Source organism: Citrus sinensis, chromosome 1, assembly GCF_022201045.2.
Source record: "Citrus sinensis cultivar Valencia sweet orange chromosome 1, DVS_A1.0, whole genome shotgun sequence".
NCBI classification, from domain to species: domain Eukaryota; kingdom Viridiplantae; phylum Streptophyta; class Magnoliopsida; order Sapindales; family Rutaceae; genus Citrus; species Citrus sinensis.
In genome coordinates, this window is record NC_068556.1 from 17541545 (window position 1) to 17563781 (window position 22237).

Sequence of the window (22237 nt, forward strand, 5' to 3'; positions counted from 1 at the left end):
TATGTCTCACCGTGAAATGTCTTTTAATACCCTCGTTCTGGCATACTTGCAAGAATGGATCAGAAGTATATTCACCCCCATTATCATATCGTACTACTTTGATCTTTCTGCCAGTTTGAGTCTCCACTAATTTCTTCCATTTCACAAAAATCTCTAGAACCTCATCCTTTCCTCGCATAGTGTACACCCACACACGTCTAGAGAAATCATCAATAAATGTAACAAAATAATGGCTTCCACCAATTGATGCAGTCTTGGTTGGTCCCCATACATCACTATGAACATATTCAAGGATCTCACGAGTATCGTGATTAGCTGTACTAAACTTGACCCTTGTTTTCTTGCCTACTACACAATGCTCACAGAAATTTAATTTACAGGTTTTGGTACCTTTTAAGAGTCCATGTCTCATCAGAGTTTGCAAAGACTTCTCTCCAGCATGTCCCAGTCGTACATGTCATAGCTTGGTGGTGTCACTGTGCGCTTCAACAACATTTGCTTCATCAGTTGTACCTCCCTTCAAATAGTACAGATTGTGACGCCGAACCCCTTGCAGAATCACCATAGCCCCATGTGTAAACTTCATTATACCATCTTCAATAGTAACCTTGTAGCCTTTAGCTTCCAAAGCACCCACAAAAATTAGATTTTTCTTTAAAGTTAGAACAAATCTAACCTCTTTGAGTTCTCTGACCATTCCATCAAATATTTTGAGCCGAATTGTTCCTATCCCCATTGTGCGATAAGGTTGATCATTCCCCATCACAACTGCACCGGATTCCAGATTACGAAAATTCGTAAACCATTCCTTAATAGGACACAAATGATAGGTTGCTCTAGTATCAAGTATCCACTCGCTCGAACTAGCCACGTATGCTGCAGGAGTAATACTTAGTGAATGATGAGAGCCGTCATCTTTCCGTGCCATGTTTGCTGCTGCTGGTTTCTTCCCATCTCTCTTTTGAGCCTTTGGACAATCTTTCCTCCAATGGCCCTTTTCATGACAAAAGGCACACTCATCTCGAGCTATATTTCTGCTTCTCGATTTGGATCGAGAATTCTTTCCACCACGCTTCTTTTGTTTCTCCATCGCCCAATCTTTGCTCACCAAAGCTTCAGACGATACTCATTCAGAATTTTTATCATTATTCCGAATCTCTAAGCTAGTCAATGCTGTGCAAACATCTTTAAAGACGATCACACTCTTCCCATATATCAAAGTAGTCACAAAATGGCTATATTCCTCTGGTAGTGAGTGTAACAGAATTATAGCCTTGACTTCATCCTTAATATCTTCATCAAGATTCTTCAAATCAGCAAGTAACTTTTCAAATCTTGAAACATGATCGTGCATTGACACCCTAGGCTTCATTCGAAAACCATATACTTGGCTCATTGCATGAAGGCGATTTTTAGGACTTTTCACCAGGTACTTCTCCCCCCATGTACGCCATAAAGTCACCGCACACTCCTCATCTTTCACCAAGTATTTCACCTCCTTGGTCAAACAAGATCTGATCTAACCACAGGCTTTTTCATTCATACGATCCTAAATTTCTTCATTATACAAGTGTCTTTTATTTTTCATAACAACATCGAGATCGATTTGAATAAGGGCATCCATAACTTCGCGCCTCCACATGCCGAAGTTGATTTTCCCATCAAACTTTTCAACATCGATCTTCTGGCCTCCTATAACAGGTGCTGAATAGCGATTTGACAAATCTCGCATCCCACCTGAAGTGTCTCCTGAAATAGTCTCGGTAGATCTCTCCCCAATTCTGGAAGTTTCACCTTCTACTATTTTCTCAACGAACTATTTCCACTTGAAAAATAGTCTCTATGATGTTAATTTCGCGTGAATAAATGCACCAGGAAAGTTCTCAGAAAACTGGACAGGAACTCGGTCCCAATTAAAAACCAGAATCCTTAGACTCTTATCGCCTTTGTTAACAGAACTTTCCTAGACATGCAAAAATACACACTACTTACAATAGACTGTCTCCCAAGTATAAATGGCCGTCTCCACCGTATTCGTGAACAGTACCGTATGTGAACAGTGCCGAATACGGGAATAGTACCGTATACGTGAACAGTACCGTATCCCCCCAAGTAAGAACCTTCGGCTCTGATACCACTTGTTGTGCGCGGAATGCGGAATCAAGCGCACTAAATAATTACAGAAAAATAAAGGACACAAGAATTTACGTGGTTCAGTAATTAAACCTACATCTACGGAAGCAAGAAAGAATAATTGTTTATTTAACAATTAATAGAGTACAATTGTAACGCCACAAATTCCCATACATATTAAATTATGGAAATTGAGCTTTCATTGATAATTATGGGTGGCCTATAACCCTTATTTAGAAAGGGGTACTAATTAAATAGAGTTTATTTATGAGATCATTTTGGAAAAGGGCTATTTTTCCTTATTGAATAGGGTTTCTTAAGATCCCCTATAAATACATACTTTTCCCCCTTCCATAACCCTAAGTTCACAACGTTTATTCTTCTTCTCTGCTGCTCTTTACGCTCCTACCCAAATCTTAGGATTCAAACCTTTGTTTAGGAGAGAATCAAAGCGACGGGTAAGTTCACAACGTTTATTCTGAACAGCATGAGTATCTCAAATTTTAAAACTATATTTTCTGAACGAATTTTCTTATAAAATTTATATTTCTGGAAACTAGACATGTAGGGCTTCTTGATTAAATTTTATTTCATTAAATCCAACTTCGTTTTCAATTTTATACGTATTTTGGAAATAGAAACCACTGCACTGGAAATCCACGATTCCAGTATTGTGATCAGATTCACAAGACTATTTGTACCACCAACTGAACTCAAAAAATTCTGAAAGTTTATATGTATGTTAATATATGTGTTTAGGATTCCCAGTTTTAATTTCATAATTTTCTGATTAGTATTTTATTTTATAAAAATCACGGAACCCGTTCTGTTTGGTTTAGATTATGTGAAAACAGTTTCGAATTTGCTAAGAAGTAAATAGTTTTTAAAATGTTTTTGATATCGGATTCTCTTGTAAATTTTACATGGGGTACTCATGGATGTCCAGAATGGTTCCATAGGATTTTATATCATTCTGAGACTTGGATTAAGAGTTAAAATTCCGAGAATCAGACCTGTACGGGTATGAATTAGAAAATCAAATTCTTAGAATAAGTTATTGATTGTCATATCTTGTATTTGTTTAAGGTTTTGAAGGTGTTTGAGGCTCTTAGAAGCTTAGAGGTGTGTTAATCCAAGTTCATTTGTCGAGGTAAGTAACTTCATTCCTAATGTACTGGATATGTATAAGTATTTTGATATTATAAGTATAAATGTTTTGATACTACTTAAAGGATTACTAATTTTGATAACAAAATTAGCTTTATGTAAATGTTTTCAAACCATTCTTTTTAACAAAGTATTTTATAAATGCTTTTTAATATGTAAATGATTTTATGACATGACAACCTTTTATGATGTTATCTTTAAAATGTTATGCAAGCCTATATTATTGATATGAACTTTTATGAATCTGATACGAATGTTTTGTACCCATATATGATTTCGATTACTGATAATTGTATGAGATTCCTAATGTTTTGGCTCATTGTCCATAGTTATTCTGATTCTGATTCTGATCGTAATATACGATATATATGTCTGGACCAGTACTGGGTTTCTGTTCTGAATGTGCACACGATATTCTGATTATGTTTCTGGCCGGGTCACCGGGACTATAGGTGACACTATGTGACATGAGCTAACCTGTTTGTTTTCTGTATACGTATTACATGATTTGCTTCGTAAGTAAATATGCTTTTGAATATTCTGAATTATTAAGAATTTATCTTATGTTATTGTGATATATCGTTTTATGAAAATTATGGATTATGATATATGCTTTAAACAAAAAAAAGGCTTGCAATATTTTTGGTATCGATAGGCCTAGTGTGTTAGGAATGGTTTTACTTACCGAGTTGACGGCTCACCCCTCGTCATTACTTTTTGCAGATTAAGTTTCTTTTGAGAGGTGCACTTAGCTTTGGAGTTAGTGATTTCCAGTTTCCGTTTGCTATTGAATAAGAGGAGGAATAAACTTGTGTTTCTATTTAGTTACTTTTATTATGAACGTGTAATTTGGAGTTTGAGACTTTTGTTATTATTCTTATATGTCCTCGAGAGAGATTATTTAGTATTTGACGTTTGGATTTATGGATTTATTTGAATAAGAATTGGAGGAATTTCAGTTTGAAACTTATGAGTAAAGATTATGATTTGTGAGTAACCTCCTTCTTCACGTGCTCCGCACGTGTTAGATTTGGGGTGTTACAATTGTGGTATCAGAGAAACTAGGTTAGGATTCGGTAGACTTTCTTTTACGGTTTAATTAGATTGTCTAATTAAATCGATTACATTTGTTTTGTAGACATGAAGAAGGACAATATGGGTATGAAAAGTGTCAAGAATAAGGGATGGACAGAAATTGATAGGACCGAACAATTTATCTTAGGAGGAGTTCTTGTCAAAGATCTTAGGAGACTTCATAAGCAGCGAATGGATGATAGACTAAGACGGACTATAGAGGTCTACATCGATACTCCTCCAGGACCTGGAGCTTCAAGAAAGAAGCTCAATGAGGCTATACGTGGACTACGTGTTTATGGCAAGGGAGCTAACAAGAATAAGCTTGTAATACGTCGCCTATTTTGGACAGGACCTCGATTTAAGCCTTACTATAGCAAAGGATGGGTATCTCCAGGTCTAAATAAACTACCTTATAGAACTCCTAAGGAAATCGAGACAGATGGAGTCACGACTAAGGAAAGGAAAGTAAAGATAGATCCTTTTCCTATCCGGTTGAGTACACCTATGAACTTTGTGGCTGTAGGACATGAAACTCTGTAGACTTTATTGAGGTTAATAGAGTGATTAAATATTTTAAGGCAAGGAGTAATCATTTATGACTAGTAATTCTATTTTGGTCTTTTTGGCTTTCTATGTTGCTTGCGACTTTGTAATAACTCTTGTTATATGATCTTTGGTATTAACGTAGAATGAAATATTTATTGCTCTTGTTTACAATATCAAATTTTCTTAGTTACACTACTTATTCAGTACTCTGCGCGCTTGCACGACCTTTAGCTATGAATTATTTACCCTTTTTAATTATTTATTTATTCTCCGTGTTATAGTCAAGAGATGTCACGTAGGGGAGGTGCTAGGCATGCCTCTAGCTCGAGAGATGTTTTAGGTATCGCTGACGACGCTGACCCAACCTTGCACGAGATGGCTAACGAAGGAAATCCTATGATGCGCGCAATGCTTAGATTGATGGAACAACAAAGTAAGTTAATTCAAGATATGGCTAGAGGCAGAGTTGGAGCACAAGAGAATGTGCCAGTTGAAAGGCAAGGTGGCGCAAGAGATCATGGGGCTATGGTGAACTTAGAACGATTTAAGAAATTGGGACCACCTACCTTTCAGGGGACTGCCGATCCCATGGTTGCAGAGGCATGGCTAAAACAGATGGAGAAGATATTTGTGGCTATGGGTTGTAATGATGATCAAAGGGTAATATTAGCCTCATTTGTCCTTCAGGGTGAGGCAGACCACTGGTGGGATGCCAAATCTCGTCTCATAAGGGCTGGCTTGCAAGATGCACCCATTACTTGGGAGTTATTTTTGGAAGCTTTTCATGAAAAGTATTTTCCTGAACGAGTTCGACATCAGATGGAGGCTAATTTCTTGAGGTTGACTCAAGGAACAAAGTCTGTTGCGGAGTATGAGGAACAATTTACTGCCCTCTCTCGTTTTGCTCATACCTTGGTTGCTAATGAAGGTAGTAAGTGTAGGAAGTTCCTGGAAGGGTTACGTCCTAACATTAAAGGGCGATTGACCATCCTTAAGATTAACAATTATGCCGATTTGGTGGACCGAGCAATTCTTGCGGAGAAGGATATTCTTGAAGCCCAAGTTACAAGGGATCAGAGAAATAAGAAGAATCAACAAGGTGGACCGTGAAATGGAAGTTCCTTTAGGCAGGGCACTCACTCCCAGAAGTATAATGGTGGAGGTAACAAATGGGATAACAAGGGTGTTACTGGTGACACCGCTCGGAGGAACTACCCCATTTGTCGACATTGTGAAAGGAGGCACCCTGGTGAATGCCATTGGAAAACTGGAGCTTGTTTTGCTTGTGGAGAATCTGGGCATAGGATTATGGATTGCCCAAAGAGACGTAGCGAGACTACAAATACTCCGACTAACGAAGGGCAGAGGAAGAAACCGAGGGTGCAAGGGCGTGTTTTTGCACTAACAGAAAAAGATGCTGAGGTGTCCAATGATGTAGTATCAGGTACATTGTCCTTATTCTCTAGAGAAGCCAAAGTTCTTTTTGATCCTGGTGCTACACATTCATTTGTATCTTGTGTGTTTGCCCGTTATGCTAATGTGCCTATCACACCACTGGATGTTCACGTGACAATTAGTACCCCTATGGGGGATTGCCAGTTTATAGATCATGTCTATAAGTCATGTGTGATCAGATTGTGTGATAAAGAATTCCTTGTGGATCTCCTACCTTTAGAGATGCACGATTTTGATTTGATTTTGGGGATGGATTGGTTAGGACCTTACCATGTTTCAATAGATTGTTTTGCTAAGGAAATTATTTTTCGCCTACCTGGCGAGGAAGAATTTCATTTTCAAGGGAATCATAAGAGTCATAAAGCTTTGATTTCTATGGTTAAGGCAATGAAAATGCTAAAGAAGGGGTGTGAAGGATTTTTAGCGTATATAGTTGCTGACCATCCCGATGGGGCGTGCCTTGAAGACATACCTATTGTAAGGGAGTTTATTGATGTATTTCCTGAAGATCTTCCGGGACTACCCCCAGATCGAGAGGTTGAGTTTACTATAGAATTAGTTCCTGGTACTACACTTATATCCAAGGCACCATATCAGATGGCACCCATTGAATTAAAAGAACTAAAGGTCCAGCTACAAGAATTACTAGATAAGGGTTTCATTCGTCCTAGTGTGTCGCCTTGGGGTGCTCCCGTTTTGTTCGTAAAGAAGAAAGATGGTTCAATGAGGTTGTGTATAGACTACCGGCAGTTGAATATGGTTACCGTCAAGAATAAATACCCTCTTCCCCGAATTGATGACCTCTTTGATCAATTACGAGGTGCAGCGGTATTCTCTAAAATTGATTTACGATCTGGCTACCATCAATTGAAAATAAGAAGTGAGGATGTATCGAAGACAGCTTTTCGAACTCGTTATGGACACTATGAGTTCTTAGTTATGCCTTTTGGATTAACTAATGCTCCTGCAGGGTTCATGGATTTGATGAATAGGATCTTCCAACCTTATCTTGACCAATTTGTCATCGTCTTTATTGATGACATATTAATTTACTCTAAGAGTAAGAAGGAGCATGAGTCGCACCTGAGGATTGTATTAGAAACATTGCGGAAGAAGAAGTTGTATGGAAAATTTAAGAAATGTGAGTTTTGGCTTGATCGTGTGATGTTTTTGGGACATATAGTGACGAAGGATGGTATTTCAGCAGATCCAGCCAAAGTGGAGGTAATTGTGAATTGGGAAAGGCCTGCTAGTGTGACTGAAGTAAGGAGTTTCTTAGGATTGGCAGGTTATTATAGGCGCTTTGTCAAAGGATTTTCTAGCATAGCAGCGCCATTGACTAATTTGACTAAGAAGAATGTGAAGTTCAATTGGGATGAGGCATGTGAAAAGAGCTTTCAAGAGCTCAAGAGTCATTTGGTGACTGCCCCCGTTTTAACTCTCCCTTCTGAAGGTGGAGGTTTTGTGATTTACAGTGATGCTTCCAGAAAAGGTTTGGGTTGCGTTTTAATGCAACATGGTAAGGTTATAGCATATGCTTCTAGGCAGCTAAAGAATCATGAACAAAACTACCCAACACACGATTTGGAATTGGCTGCTATAGTGTTTGCTCTAAAAATCTGGAGACACTATTTGTATGGGGAGACTTGTGAGATCTTCACCGATCATAAGAGTTTGAAGTACTTGTTTACTCAAAAGGAATTGAATTTGAGGCAAAGAAGATGGTTGGAGTTGGTAAAGGATTTTGATTGTTCTATTAATTACCATCCAGGTAAGGCAAACGTGGTAGCAGATGCCTTGAGTAGGAAATCATCTGGGTGCATGGCTCATCTTATCACCATGCAATCTCATGTGGTAAAAGACTTGAGGAGATGTGGGATTGAGGTAGTTACTCATGGGCAAGCAGACGTGTTAGCACATTTGACAGTCCAACCCACTCTAATTGATAGAGTTAAGGTAGCTCAGAAGAACGACATAGAACTCAATAAAATCCGTGAAGATGTGAGCAAAGGACATAAGCCCGGATTTAGACTTGATAATGGGGATGGATTATGGTTGGGACAAAGGTTATGCGTGCCAGCAGACGAAGAGTTGAAGGCAGAGATCTTAAGAGAAGCTCATGAATCATCTTACAGTATGCATCCTGGTAGTACTAAGATGTATCGTGATCTAAAGCAAAGTTTTTGGTGGAGGAATATGAAGAGAGATATTGCTACTTTTGTGTCTCGGTGTTTAGTCTGCCAACAAGTAAAGATTGAGCATCAAAGACCAGCAAGAACTTTACAAACGCTTCCTATTCCTCAGTAGAAATGGGAACACATAACAATGGATTTCGTTTCTGGATTACCTCGTTCTAGGAGGGGATGTGATTGCATTTGGGTAATTGTTGATCGATTAACGAAATCAGCTCATTTCTTGGCAAGGAAGAGTACAGACAATGTAGGGCAACTAGCTAAGTTGTTCATTAAGGAGATTGTGAGGCTTCATGGGGTTCCAGTGTCAATAGTGTCTGATAGAGATCCACTATTCACTTCAAGATTTTGGGCTAGCTTACATAAAGAGTTGGGGACGAAATTGAGATTTAGCACTGCTTTCCATCCACAGACAGATGGACAATCCGAAAGAACTATTCAAACCCTTGAGGATATGCTTCGAGCTTGCGTCCTAGACTTGAGTGGTGGTTGGGAAGAGCACCTAATGTTGATCGAATTTGCTTATAACAATAGCTTCCATTCGAGTATTGGCATGGCACCATTTGAGGCATTATATGGAAGAAAGTGTAGGTCCCCAATCTGCTGGGATGAAGTTGGTGAAAGAAAACTTTTGGGTCCAGAATTAATACAGATTACTGTTGATAAAATCAAGTTGATTAGAGGACGTCTTCAAACAGCTCAGAGCAGACAGAAGAGTTATGCAGATCGTCGTAGACATGAGTTGGAATTCGAAAAAGGAGATTTTGTTTTCTTGAAAGTATCGCCATGGAAAGGGGTGTTTCGGTTCGGGAATACAGGAAAGCTTAGCCCTAGATTTATTGGACCATTTGAGATTTTAGAGAGAATTGGTCCGGTGGCCTATCGCATAGCTTTACCACCAAGTCTGTCTAGGCTTCACAATGTATTTCATGTGTCTGTGTTAAGAAAGTACATTGCAGACCCTTTACATGTGCTAGACTATCAACCGATTCAGATAAATGAAGACATGTCGTATGAGGAACAGCCTATTGAGATTGTCGATCGAGACGAACAAGTATTAAGGAATAGAGTTATTCCCCTAGTGAAGGTACGATGGATGAATCATTCTATTGAGGAAGCCACTTGGGAGAGAGAAGCAGAAATGTTGGAGAAGTATCCTCAACTCTTCCATGCATAAGGTAACCTTTTAATTTCGAGGACGAAATTTTTGTTAGGAGGGGAGAAATTGTAACGCCACAAATTCCCATACATATTAAATTATGGAAATTGAGCTTTCATTGAGAATTATGGGTGGCCTATAACCCTTATTTAGAAAGGGGTACTAATTAAATAGAGGTTATTTATGAGATCATTTTGGAAAAGGGCTATTTTTCCTTATTGAATAGGGTTTCTTAAGATCCCCTATAAATACATACTTTTCCCCCTTCCATAACCCTAAGTTCACAACGTTTATTCTTCTTCTCTGCTGCTCTTTACGCTCCTACCCAAATCTTAGGATTCAAACCTTTGTTTAGGAGAGAATCAAAGCGACGGGTAAGTTCACAACGTTTATTCTGAACAGCATGAGTATCTCAAATTTTAAAACTATATTTTCTGAACGAATTTTCTTATAAAATTTATATTTCTGGAAACTAGACATGTAGGGCTTCTTGATTAAATTTTATTTCATTAAATCCAACTTCGTTTTCAATTTTATACGTATTTTGGAAATAGAAACCACTGCACTGGAAATCCACGATTCCAGTATTGTGATCAGATTCACAAGACTATTTGTACCACCAAATGAACTCAAAAAATTCTGAAAGTTTATATGTATGTTAATATATGTGTCTAGGATTCCCAGTTTTAATTTCATAATTTTCTGATTAGTATTTTATTTTATAAAAATCACGGAACCCGTTCTGTTTGGTTTAGATTATGTGAAAACAGTTTCGAATTTGCTAAGAAGTAAATAGTTTTTAAAATGTTTTTGATATCGGATTCTCTTGTAAATTTTACATGGGGTACTCATGGATGTCCAGAATGGTTCCATAGGATTTTATATCATTCTGAGACTTGGATTAAGAGTTAAAATTCCGAGAATCAGACCTGTACGGGTATGAATTAGAAAATCAAATTCTTAGAATAAGTTATTGATTGTCATATCTTGTATTTGTTTAAGGTTTTGAAGGTGTTTGAGGCTCTTAGAAGCTTAGAGGTGTGTTAATCCAAGTTCATTTGTCGAGGTAAGTAACTTCATTCCTAATGTACTGGATATGTATAAGTATTTTGATATTATAAGTATAAATGTTTTGATACTACTTAAAGGATTACTAATTTTGATAACAAAATTAGCTTTATGTAAATGTTTTCAAACCATTCTTTTTAACAAAGTATTTTATAAATGCTTTTTAATATGTAAATGATTTTATGACATGACAACCTTTTATGATGTTATCTTTAAAATGTTATGCAAGCCTATATTATTGATATGAACTTTTATGAATCTGATACGAATGTTTTGTACCCATATATGATTTCGATTACTGATAATTGTATGAGATTCCTAATGTTTTGGCTCATTGTCCATAGTTATTCTGATTCTGATTCTGATCGTAATATACGATATATATGTCTGGACCAGTACTGGGTTTCTGTTCTGAATGTGCACACGATATTCTGATTATGTTTCTGGCCGGGTCACCGGGACTATAGGTGACACTATGTGACATGAGCTAACCTGTTTGTTTTCTGTATACGTATTACATGATTTGCTTCGTAAGTAAATATGCTTTTGAATATTCTGAATTATTAAGAATTTATCTTATGTTATTGTGATATATCGTTTTATGAAAATTATGGATTATGATATATGCTTTAAACAAAAAAAAGGCTTGCAATATTTTTGGTATCGATAGGCCTAGTGTGTTAGGAATGGTTTTACTTACCGAGTTGACGGCTCACCCCTCGTCATTACTTTTTGCAGATTAAGTTTCTTTTGAGAGGTGCACTTAGCTTTGGAGTTAGTGATTTCCAGTTTCCGTTTGCTATTGAATAAGAGGAGGAATAAACTTGTGTTTCTATTTAGTTACTTTTATTATGAACGTGTAATTTGGAGTTTGAGACTTTTGTTATTATTCTTATATGTCCTCGAGAGAGATTATTTAGTATTTGACGTTTGGATTTATGGATTTATTTGAATAAGAATTGGAGGAATTTCAGTTTGAAACTTATGAGTAAAGATTATGATTTGTGAGTAACCTCCTTCTTCACGTGCTCCGCACGTGTTAGATTTGGGGTGTTACAACAATATTTGAGTAACAAATCTCACTTCCCAGAAACCCAAATATACCCAATACTCTCACACTCTGCAGGAAAGATAAATTCCCCAGACACACTTCTCTCACTTCCCTCAAAAGCTTAGAAACTTATAAGCTTAACAATTTTGGGACAATTTCAAATGAATGAAATCCTTAGCTATTTATAGGAGAAATGAATTACTATGCTAAGAATAAAATAATTAAAAATATAATTTTTAATTATTATTATTTTTCAACTATTAATATTTTTCAACAATTTGTTGACTTCAACACTATTGCTTGCTCTGAAATCCTGTTTCAAAGGCTGGGCAAGTTTGGCACTCAATATGTTCCGTTTATTTCCAGAAAAGATTAATTATTGATGAACTTCACACTTGGCTGAATGTCTTAGTAAACGTTCTTGTGGAGAAATCCTAATACCCGCTTAGGCACTACAATAAGGCAGAAATACTAATACTGCTTTACATGTGTTGATTGATTAACAGCTTTGTTCTCTGCTGCTCTTTCTTTATCTGATGTAGAAAATTCCTTTAAGAATCAATATGATTGCTAGTTGCTACTAACTATAGAAGTACTCCTCTTTTGGCTCATTCCATGGAATATGGAAGACATATTACTGAGACTAAGCCACGCTTCATTACCTTCCCAGAGAAAATTGAAGTTTGGGCTATGTACTTGGGACTGGAAGGAAGAGCGGCAGCAAAATGATTAAAAGAATTGCCATTTAGAGGGGCATTTTTGTGACTACTGATGTGTCCCTCTAATGGTTAAATAAATTGAAACCACGTCTAATGAAAGGCTAGAAAAAGGCCGTGTTATAGAAAGCAGCGACTCTCAATAATAGAATTTTGCGTGCAAGTGTGTGCATTCGAGAACGCAAGTATAAGTTTTTGTATAGCTATAGCCTACGGTATATGCACGAGCATCTAATATATACTTTGCAGTGAGCATTAGCACCACATCAAATATTTTTAGTAGAGCATGCATGAGAAAAAAAAATAAATGTAGAAATTTAATTTGGTTTGTTAGCATTCCATTACTTGGCCAATTTCCTTAACATTGAATGATTGAATAAATTTTTAATTTTTTGTTTTCAAGAGGTTATTAGATTTGTTTGGAGGTAAAATTTGAAGGATATTTATGGACTAGTTGAAAGCTGACATGTGGTATAAGAATAATAAATAAGAAGTTGAACGGTGAAAAAACAAATGACACCTCGACTGTCCTACACGAGCCAATCAAGGAAAAAAATAAAGTTTGGTAAATTTGGCGTCACGTGAAGAGCAAGCTCATTTGATATTTGAGTAAAGAGGTGCCATGCAGTAGAAAAGATTAAACTACCCTGCGGTACCCAACCTAAATATATTCACTTAAAAGGGACAAGAGAAGGACTCCATTTTTCTTTTTCTTTCTCTTCAACTCTCTTGAGCTCGAGTCACAACTTGTAATTGATTCAATTCAAATTAGAAAATTCAGTGAAAAAAACAACCAACCATAAGTTAAAGTATTGGATATGCCTTTCCAGAAAAAAAAGGCTCTGAACATCCAGTAACATTTCACCTTCTTCTTTCGCCGAAAAATCAACTCTATGAGTTGGTTTTCCAGCGAAACCTTCTTTTTTTATTTTCTTTACTTATTTTCTCCACTCAGATCCTCATATCTGTGGTGGTTTTGTTCTTCCACTCATATTTTCAAATCTGTGGTGGTGTATTCTTCCACTCAGATCTAGAGATTTGTGGTGGTTTATTATTGTTTGTCTACCCAGATTTACAAATTTGGGGTTGTTCATTTGATTTTGCTTGGTTTTGTATTTTATGATGCAGAATTTTGAGAAGAAAAGTTTCTACTTTGTGGAAAGTGTTGCAAAGGCAGATCTTATAGATGCCTTTAAGAGACTTAAGAAATTTGGGCAAAGTTTTTGCAGAGAAGAAACTATCTATGATGCATCAAAAGTGGAGTCCCCTCCCTGCTCATGTTGTAAAGGCTCAGCTTTTCAAAGAGTAAGAAAGACAAAGCCTTCTCATATTGCCCACCCCAGAGGAGAGAAACAACAAAAGTGGTTCCCTCCCCCTGAAAATATTTTCAAAATTAATGTGGATGTTGCCATCAATACTAAGAATCAGATTGCAGGCGTGGGAGCAGTGATTAGAGATTCTAATGGAAAGATAATTGCAGCCGGTATTAATCAAATTCATCTTAAGGGACCAGTCAGTTTAGCTGAGGCAGAGACTGTGCAATGGGGGCTTCAGTTGGCAAAAGAAGCAGATTTAACTTCCTTGATCATTAAGTCAGATTGCTTAGAGGTGGTTCAACTTGTAAACAACACCAAGAGCAGCAAAACAGAAATTTTTTGGACAATTCTGGAGATCCGAAATCAGTTGAAAGTTTTTCAAAAAGTTGTTCATCACATAACAAGTCAATGTAATGCTTATGCCCACTCTCTAGCTAAGTTAGCTTTGGGAAGAAATTCTTCTTCTATGTGGCTAGGAACTATTCCAGTCGAGATTCAAGTTGTATTTGAGGTGTTGTGATTTATGAAAGATTTACTTTTTTTTCAAAAAAATAAAAGTATTGGATATGCCTATTTATCCTCTAATAATTACTTTAAATACTTTATTGTTCTACACACTCATCTATTAAATTTAAAAAATTAAGTTATACTTTGTATGGTCTTTAAAATACTAAAAATCCTTAAGCATGTTAAATTAATCACATTTATTTACTCAAAACAATACTCAAAGAAAATTCTTTAAAACAATTAAGCATATAATACTGAAGTTTTTATTGAAAAATCGACAAATCCTAATATAATTTATTTCTATCCCCTACCTCTTCGAAATTTAAACTTGGAGTGATTAAGAGAATAATAATAATAATAAATTGTTTAGAAAACCACTAACCAAGGCCTATATCATCATATCATATCATATGAATTTTGTTACAAATTAGTTATTAATATTTTGATAATTTAGTGACCCTCGTTCAACCGAAATTGGATAACTTTTTGTAATGGGGAAGGTATTCGCATCCAACCCGTTATCTCTAAACGTAACCGACCCAGCATTCGAGTCATGGCTACGCGACTCCGGCTACCTCGAAAGCCTTGACACCGCCACCACGACATCGGCCACCGCCGTCACAACAGCCTCCACCAAAGAAACAGCCACAGCCACGACCATAACTCACAGCCTTTTACATTATTTATACACCTTTATCTCTCTTCTTACCGCCAACCCTTTTGCTAAACTCACCACTGATGATTTCTCAGCCAACACCCCGTCTTGGACCCGTGAGTTTATTGGGGCTCTTGGGTCTTACTCGTTTCCATCTTCCCCACACACCCTTAAGTTGAGAGTTCATGAGAATGTTAAACGTTATGCCAGGAATTATGCTTCTTTGTTCATCCTCTTCTTTGCTTGCTCTCTGTAAGAATTTTGTTTCCTTTCCTGAGTTATTATTTTGAGTTTAAAAAAATTAAATTTTTGAATGGTTTTTGTATGTGGGTGTATGAATATTGAACGAGATTTTGGGATGCTTTTGGATGTGATTAGATTTATGTGGCCTTGATTGGATTTTTAACGATAATTTTGATTTGCTTACCTGTGTTTGTAAGGGTTTCAATCCGCTTAAATGAATAATTAAGTTACAGATTTTTTTTTTCTGGGTTCCAATTGATAAATAACAACACTATGAGTTTGCAATTTTGCGTTGTTTTTTTTTTTCCTGTGCTTTGAAACAACTATATGAATACTTAAAATACTCCGGGAGAATTGGTATTTGTGCTGGTTCAGGGCATTAGTTCATAGAGTCTCGCCTTTCCATTGTTTAGTTTTTAACTGATGGAGATATTTTTTTAATCATAGTATTGTGTGTGTTAGTTGTATTACAAGTTTTTTTTTCTGTGTATCATCTGTCTAGTGACATTGTCTCTGTCTCCATCTTATAGATACCAGATGCCACTTGCACTTGTTGGGTTGATATCAAGTTTGGCACTTTGGGATTTTTTCAAGTTCTGTAGTGACAAATGGAACTGGGATCGGCATCCTGTGATTAGGCAGGTTCTGGTTCGCATTGCACAATGTGGTGAGTTCTCAAATATTTCATCTTTGAATCAAAATGGCAGCCGATATTGAGATAACCTGCTACACTCTTATACTGTATGTGGTTGATGGGGTAAAAAAATGGTTTTTGACGATTGTTTTTCCGTATTGGAAGGGCACTGTTAGTTCCACTCATAGACTTACTAGGACATTGCAAATCGTTACGTCTAGTTGGCCAAGGGAATGCTGTCTGAACTACACAGTTCCGTATTGATTAAGATATTTAAGATTTCTCCTAGGAAGTAAACATGTTCTGGTTTGGGTCTGATGACCTTAAGAAATGTAAAGAGAAAGGGTTTGTATGACTAAGATTGTGGCAAAACAGTTTTAAGTTCCATTAATCAGTGGAAGAAAAAAATGTCATACTTTTGGGAGAATATGGAGTCTATGACCAATTGACACAGGGTTCAAGCATGGACTTCAGGAGTTTCTAGCTAGAATAAGCATTGTGATTTGATTTCTTTCCGCTCAAAGGGTCCTAACCATAGAACGAGCAAGAAAATTAGCATGAAATAGTACTGTGCTAGAGCAAGTGATTTATGATACATTTCTCGTTACCCCTAAATATGAATGTGTGCACTTCTGCTTCTATACTAATGTTCTTGCCTTCTCTGGATGAGTTTTGCTTTAAACTTTCCTTGGCAGGTCTTTCCATTATACTACAGTCTAGTTGTTGATAAATAGTGGAATTCTTTCGTCGACTTCACAGTAGTAATTACATCTCATCTTTGCAGCTACATTGGTTGTTCTTATGCTACTGAATGTTCAGATGACTCTATTCTGTGCACTTGCTATCGGTTATGTTGGTAAATATTAGAAACTCTTCTTCATCTTTTATGAACGTTGCCTTTGCTTAGAGTGAGCTAACAATTAGTCTACTGCATTGTAGTCATGATTTTGCATGCTGCATTTCGTAAGCTCTCTGCTTCAAAGCACCCTTCTCGGATCAGATGAAAATCAATTTTCCAAACAAAGGTTCCTCATTGAAGAAATTTAAAGATTCGGAAGCAATTAGCTCATAAGACTTCTACAGAAGCAATGAAGAGCAGGGTACCCTATAAAAGATGAGAAATTACTGCAACAAAACCTCGAAAGGGAGTGAGATAATCATACTGGTGGTGTACTCCACTCAGGCACAATCCATAGTCATTTTGTCACCTCAACGGGAGGACATGACTCCTGCAACATGTAAGAAAAGAGAATCAAATTGTCATAACAATAATTCCAATTATACCGCTGTGATAGAGAGAAAAACGAGAGCATGCATATGGAAAAAAATTTAATTTTTAAATTTCTAATTTGTCAAATCGAGGTTTGATTTCTGAATTTTTTAGTTGTCAAGTGGATTAAATTCTCCCCCGGCGCATATAATGTCTAGAGAAATTCATGAATCTATGCAAACCAAACCCATATTAAATTTAATAATATCATTATCCACAGACTCTCAGTTTTGCACTTTTGCTTACATAAACATTATGGAACTTAAACTTAAATCCACATTTTTCATCACTCTCTTGGTGGCCTCATGTTTGTTCCTTAATCTTATTTTCCTCATCTTTTTAATGCATGCATAATTAACTATAATATGACAACTAATTGGCTGGCATTTATATATGCAGGCGTGTTATTAGCATTAGGCTAATTAATTGTTTGGCATTTATATATGCAAGTGTGTTGTTTAATATTTCCATGCCGGCAGTTGATGCTCAACCGGAATCAAAAGCAGTCACTTGTAAAAGCAATGCCGACTGTGACAATCCCTGTCAGTCGTTTCGAATGCGATCTTGATACCCATCTCTGCGTTTGTGTTCCTGCCCGCAATTCGACCTTTGTTGAAGAGATTAAAGCTTGTCTTGCAAGTTCTAGTGATATTTTGGATGCTGAATTGCAAAATTTGTGGCGTTACAATCTTTGTTCCGTTTCTTACATCATATGTCAAATAAAAGTATTAACTAAGATTGCTGCCTCTCTTCTGATATGCATACTAAAATTGTGTACAAAAATTTACAAATCATCTCCATGTGATTGGTCCTAGATTCCTACTATACAATGTTGGCTTTCGAGCTGAGTTCGAACTTTTTAGCCGGAGCCCAAGACCAGCCAGAATACTTAGAAAACATGCTCTAGCTTGACTTGATTTTTCTGCCATTCCTACTTAGAATTCCATTATCATTGATTTCATTGATGGATTGTTATATTTTTAACACTAAGGGCTCAAATGAAAATAATTATAAATAGTGTCTTATGATATAATACTTTCTAAAAGGTGAGAGCTCATATAATACTGATATTTGAATTAAAAAATGATACAGTAGTGAGAAAACAACTATAGATTTTATTTATAATGTTAAATAAAAAATTATAACTATTTTTCAATTAACATTGTAACATTGCACAATTTATTATTATTTTTGTCACCCGTTGTTAGAATTCTTTATCATTTTTCATTTCTTAAAAAAGAATGCTAAAAAGAAAATTGAACATATATTAACTATAAAATTTTACAAACGATTTAGTACTTTCTCAGAAATAAGACAGCATCACACATGATTAAGAATGCATATTTATTTGAGTAATTTTACATTTATAACCCTGGGATACAAATTTTATTTGTGATATAGATACATGGAAGTCTCGCAATAAATTTAACAAGTAACACCTGACATGATTTTGCATTTTTCCACGGCTTAGTTATTAATTATTAAATAATTGATAACGCTCTTGTGCTTGCTCCGTTCTTTTCTTTTCAGACAAGCTTTTATAGTCCCAGTGGAATTGTTTTTACCCTTCCTTTCTTAAAAGTGGATGTATAAAACAAATTGGTCTTGATCATATGGGAGACGAGATTATTGTAAGATTCTTCCTTGATCTGTTATAATCTGAGAGTCAACGATCTTGATTCAACTCTTTGACTGGAGAGCTAGCTAAGAGAAGGGAGGTATGGGAGCCAGCACTAATGTTTGAATTGAGAGCTTTAAAGCATGTTTTTCTTTTAATTATTTCTTTGCATGCTACAGGACTGATTTCAGGGTGAATCTGAGAGAGGAGGAGATATGCACATCAACTTCAGACTATTTTCAGAGAGGCTGAGAAGGGTGTTAGCTGGTGAAGAAGTCACGTTGCCTGATGCTGCAAAACAACCTATTCAGAACCTTCATGCGGAGGTTGAAATCGTTACTTCTTGGCTGAGCGAATTTGAAGATGATATCTCCCTCCTTCTGTTCGAAAAAATGGCGGAGGAGGAAAGTCATGACCCAGATCTGGCGACCGTTATGGACGAAATCAATTGGTTTACGTATGAATCTGAGAAGGTGATTGACACATTCATCAACAGCATCACTCAACAGAAGACTCAAAGCAGCTGCAGCAAGGACATTTTTGATGCCCTGCAAGGACTCCAAAGCAGAATCACTGATATTAAGCAACGGATGCAACAACTTAAGCACATGGATTCCAAAATCATTGATCTCATCAAAACTTCTAAAGCTGAAGCCGGTATATCTTCATCTTCTAAAAGTAGGGACACGGTGGGTCTAGATGATAGAATGGAGGAGTTGTTAGATCTATTGATTGAGGGACCACCTCAGCTTTCAGTGGTGGCCATACTTGATAGCATTGGGTTGGACAAGACGGCTTTCGCCGGAGAGGCTTACAACAGCAGTTATGTGAAGCATTATTTTGATTGTCACGCTTGGATTACAGAACCTTACAGCAATGAATATGATGCTGACCAAATATTAGATATCGTTATTAAGTTTCTGATGCCTTCATCTAGGTTGAGTGAAATAATGGATAAAAATTATGAAATGAAAAAAATTATTCTTCATGAATATCTGATGACCAAGCGGTATTTGATTGTGATTGATGATGTATGGAGCATTGATATGTGGGATGTTATTCAAGAAATACTTCCGGATAATCAGAATGGAAGTAGAGTATTAATAACACTCACTGACATTAGGATCATCATCTCATTTCAGTTCGAAGACGGAGAGAACATGCGGCTTGATTTAGTGCCCACTGGAGGACCATTGAGAGCTACATATAAAGGACGGCCTTTCCTCATCTTATATCATGGAAGCATCTCATTAGAAGAAAATATACGGGAAGCAGTGGAGACACCCCTTGGGCTTCGGTACATCAAATGTTTAATGTTACCTTTTTGCTTGAAACCTTGTTTTATCTACTTATCTGTGTTTCCCGCACACCAAGAGATATCCACCAGGCAGTTATATCAGTTGTGGATAGCTGAAGGTTTCATTCCAGACAATAGTGAGGCAACTGCTGAGAGTTACTTGGAACAACTTATCAAGGAAGGCTTTGTTGAAGCAAAGAAGAGAAAAGCCGGAGGCACTATCAACACATGCTCTATTCCTGGTCGTTGGCGTCCCGTGCTGCACACAGTTCCTTATATGGTGGAATTCATCTGTTCCCCTTTCATGGATCCAAAAGGTAAATCACCAAAAAAAGCCAAACGGTTAAACGCTGTTGAAAGAGAGGGTGATTTTGCTTGCTTAGATGATTATGACTCGCAACTGCATTCTTTGTTGTGCTGCTCTCCAGAAACCCGCCACCTTGACCCTATAGATTGGGAGAAATTTTGTGGAATGTTCAAACTTCTCAGAGTATTGGACTTGGGATCTCTTGTTCTCATCCAGTATCCATCCGGAATTGAAAATTTATTTCTTTTGAGATATTTGAAGTTGAATATCCCTTCCCTCAACAGCCTGCCTTCATCATTGTTAAGCAATCTTCTGAACCTCTACACCCTAGACATGCCCTTTAGCTATATAGATCATACAGCAGATGAATTTTGGAAGATGAACAAACTCAGGCATCTAAATTTTGGCTCAATCACACTTCCTGCGCATCCAGGAAAATTCTGTGGCTCTCTGGAAAATCTCAATTTCATTTCAGCCTTGCATCCTTGCTGCTGTACTGAAGATATATTGGGCAGACTACCTAATCTTCGAAATCTCCGAATACGGGGAGATTTAAGTTATAATCAATCTTTGTTGTCCAAAAGTCTCTGCAGATTGAGCTGTCTCGAGTCATTGAAGCTGGCGAATGAAAGCAAGATGCCACGGCTCTCCAAAATCGTCCTTGCTGAATACCTATTTCCTCATAGTCTAACCCACTTGAGTTTTTCTAATACTGACCTAATGGATGATCCCATGCCGACACTAGAAAAGCTGCCGCTTCTTCAAGTGCTCAAACTGAAGCAAAACTCGTATTCAGGTAGAAAGCTGACTTGTGGCTCTTATGGTTTTCCGAACCTCAAGGTGTTGCACCTGAAATCAATGCTATGGCTAGAGGAGTGGACTATGGGGAATGCAGCCATGCCAAAACTAGAATGCTTGATTATCAACCCTTGTGCTTACTTGAAAAAGATGCCTGAACAGCTCTGGTACATAAAGAGCTTAAACAAGTTCGATTGCTGGTGGCCTCAGCCAGAGCTGAGACAAAAGCTACGGGAATTTGAGGATAAGGAACAGTGCGGCATTCAACTATATCCTTACGGAATTTGATTAGCCCCCGTTGAATTTGATGTATGTTTCTGGTTTTAACCAATTTCTTCAACTTTTAATTATTTATCCAATTTCATGTACTTTTTTTCCCTTCTCTTCAATATAAAAATGGTTATACAAAGTGTTTTCTTCTAATTTGTCTCAACATTAAGTACCCTTTAGAGTTTCCGATGCTCACCCCAATCATCAAGCCCTCTTTAGCAACAGTGGAGACTTATGTACTCTTCCATATTCAACCATGAACCTAGCAGACATCGGTGTTCATTTGTTTTAGTAGTTAAGAAAAAAAAATGTAATTTAAATTTCTTATTTTTCACAATTTCTTAAATGACTTGTGTAGGTGAAATCAGAGCAGAAAACATCATGACTGCAGTGCGAGCTTCAATTTCAACCAGAATCCTTTCCGTCGTCACTTCTGCTGTCTACACAAATAAATCCTGATCCTACGGTGGTGGACTTTTTTTTGGTTTCTTTGTTTCCGCTGTCTATTCATAAATAAGAAGTTTCGTTTCGGATTTTTCAGTTGAGAGTTCATTGATTTGTGCTTCAGCCTCGGTTCGTTAATTGTGTACAAAAAATAAATAATATTTGTGATGCTTTCTAGTGTTTGGGTTGAGTTGAATGTGTTTTCTGTCTTTTGTTCTGTTGCTTGCTCTGAAATCCTGTTTCAGAGGCTGGGCAAGTCTGGCACTCAATATGTTTCGTTTATTTCGAGAAAAGATTGATTATTGATGAACTTC

The 22237-nt window shown here is 36.9% G+C and overlaps 2 protein-coding genes across 8 annotated transcripts in view; both read left to right on the forward strand.

Annotated features, from left to right (window-relative positions):
- Window positions 1–22233, forward strand: part of LOC107175807 (probable disease resistance protein At1g58390) — a 168666-nt gene extending 146433 nt beyond the window's left edge. For 4 of the 5 annotated variants that reach the window (XM_052439257.1, XM_052439265.1, XM_052439275.1 and 1 more), the window contains 2 exons: window positions 19281–21518; window positions 21838–22233. In XM_052439257.1, coding sequence (XP_052295217.1) covers window positions 19281–21497 — 2217 coding nt within the window. In that variant the 3' untranslated portion in view covers window positions 21498–21518; window positions 21838–22233. Of the gene's footprint in view, window positions 1–18639; window positions 18908–18986; window positions 21519–21837 lie in introns of those variants that run through there. The other variant, XM_052439252.1, reaches the window with a different exon arrangement.
- On the forward strand, window positions 14811–17295 carry LOC102611799 (PRA1 family protein H). 3 transcript variants are annotated; one of them, XM_006464728.4, is made up of 4 exons: window positions 14814–15294; window positions 15816–15952; window positions 16704–16775; window positions 16859–17295. In XM_006464728.4, exons 1-4 carry the CDS (start codon window positions 14879–14881, stop codon window positions 16921–16923), a joined length of 690 nt encoding a protein of 229 aa, XP_006464791.1. In that variant the 5' UTR covers window positions 14814–14878; the 3' UTR covers window positions 16924–17295. The 3 variants fall into 3 exon arrangements, with proteins under 3 accessions (XP_024951437.1, XP_052295246.1, XP_006464791.1); XM_025095669.2 differs by lacking the exon at window positions 16704–16775 and having other exon boundaries at window positions 14811–15294; XM_052439286.1 differs by lacking the exon at window positions 16859–17295 and having other exon boundaries at window positions 14811–15294; window positions 16615–16762.
- Window positions 22234–22237: the final 4 nt, after the last annotated feature.

Excerpts from the sequence above, each read along its gene's own strand:
- LOC102611799 (XM_006464728.4), top strand. The coding sequence starts at position 14,879 with ATGGGGAAGGTATTCGCATCCAACCCGTTATCTCTAAACGTAACCGAC. Across the intron at positions 15,953-16,703 it reads GGTTCGCATTGCACAATGTG|CTACATTGGTTGTTCTTATG; the intron begins GTGAGTTCTCAA and ends TCATCTTTGCAG. Across the intron at positions 16,776-16,858 it reads ACTTGCTATCGGTTATGTTG|TCATGATTTTGCATGCTGCA; the intron begins GTAAATATTAGA and ends ACTGCATTGTAG.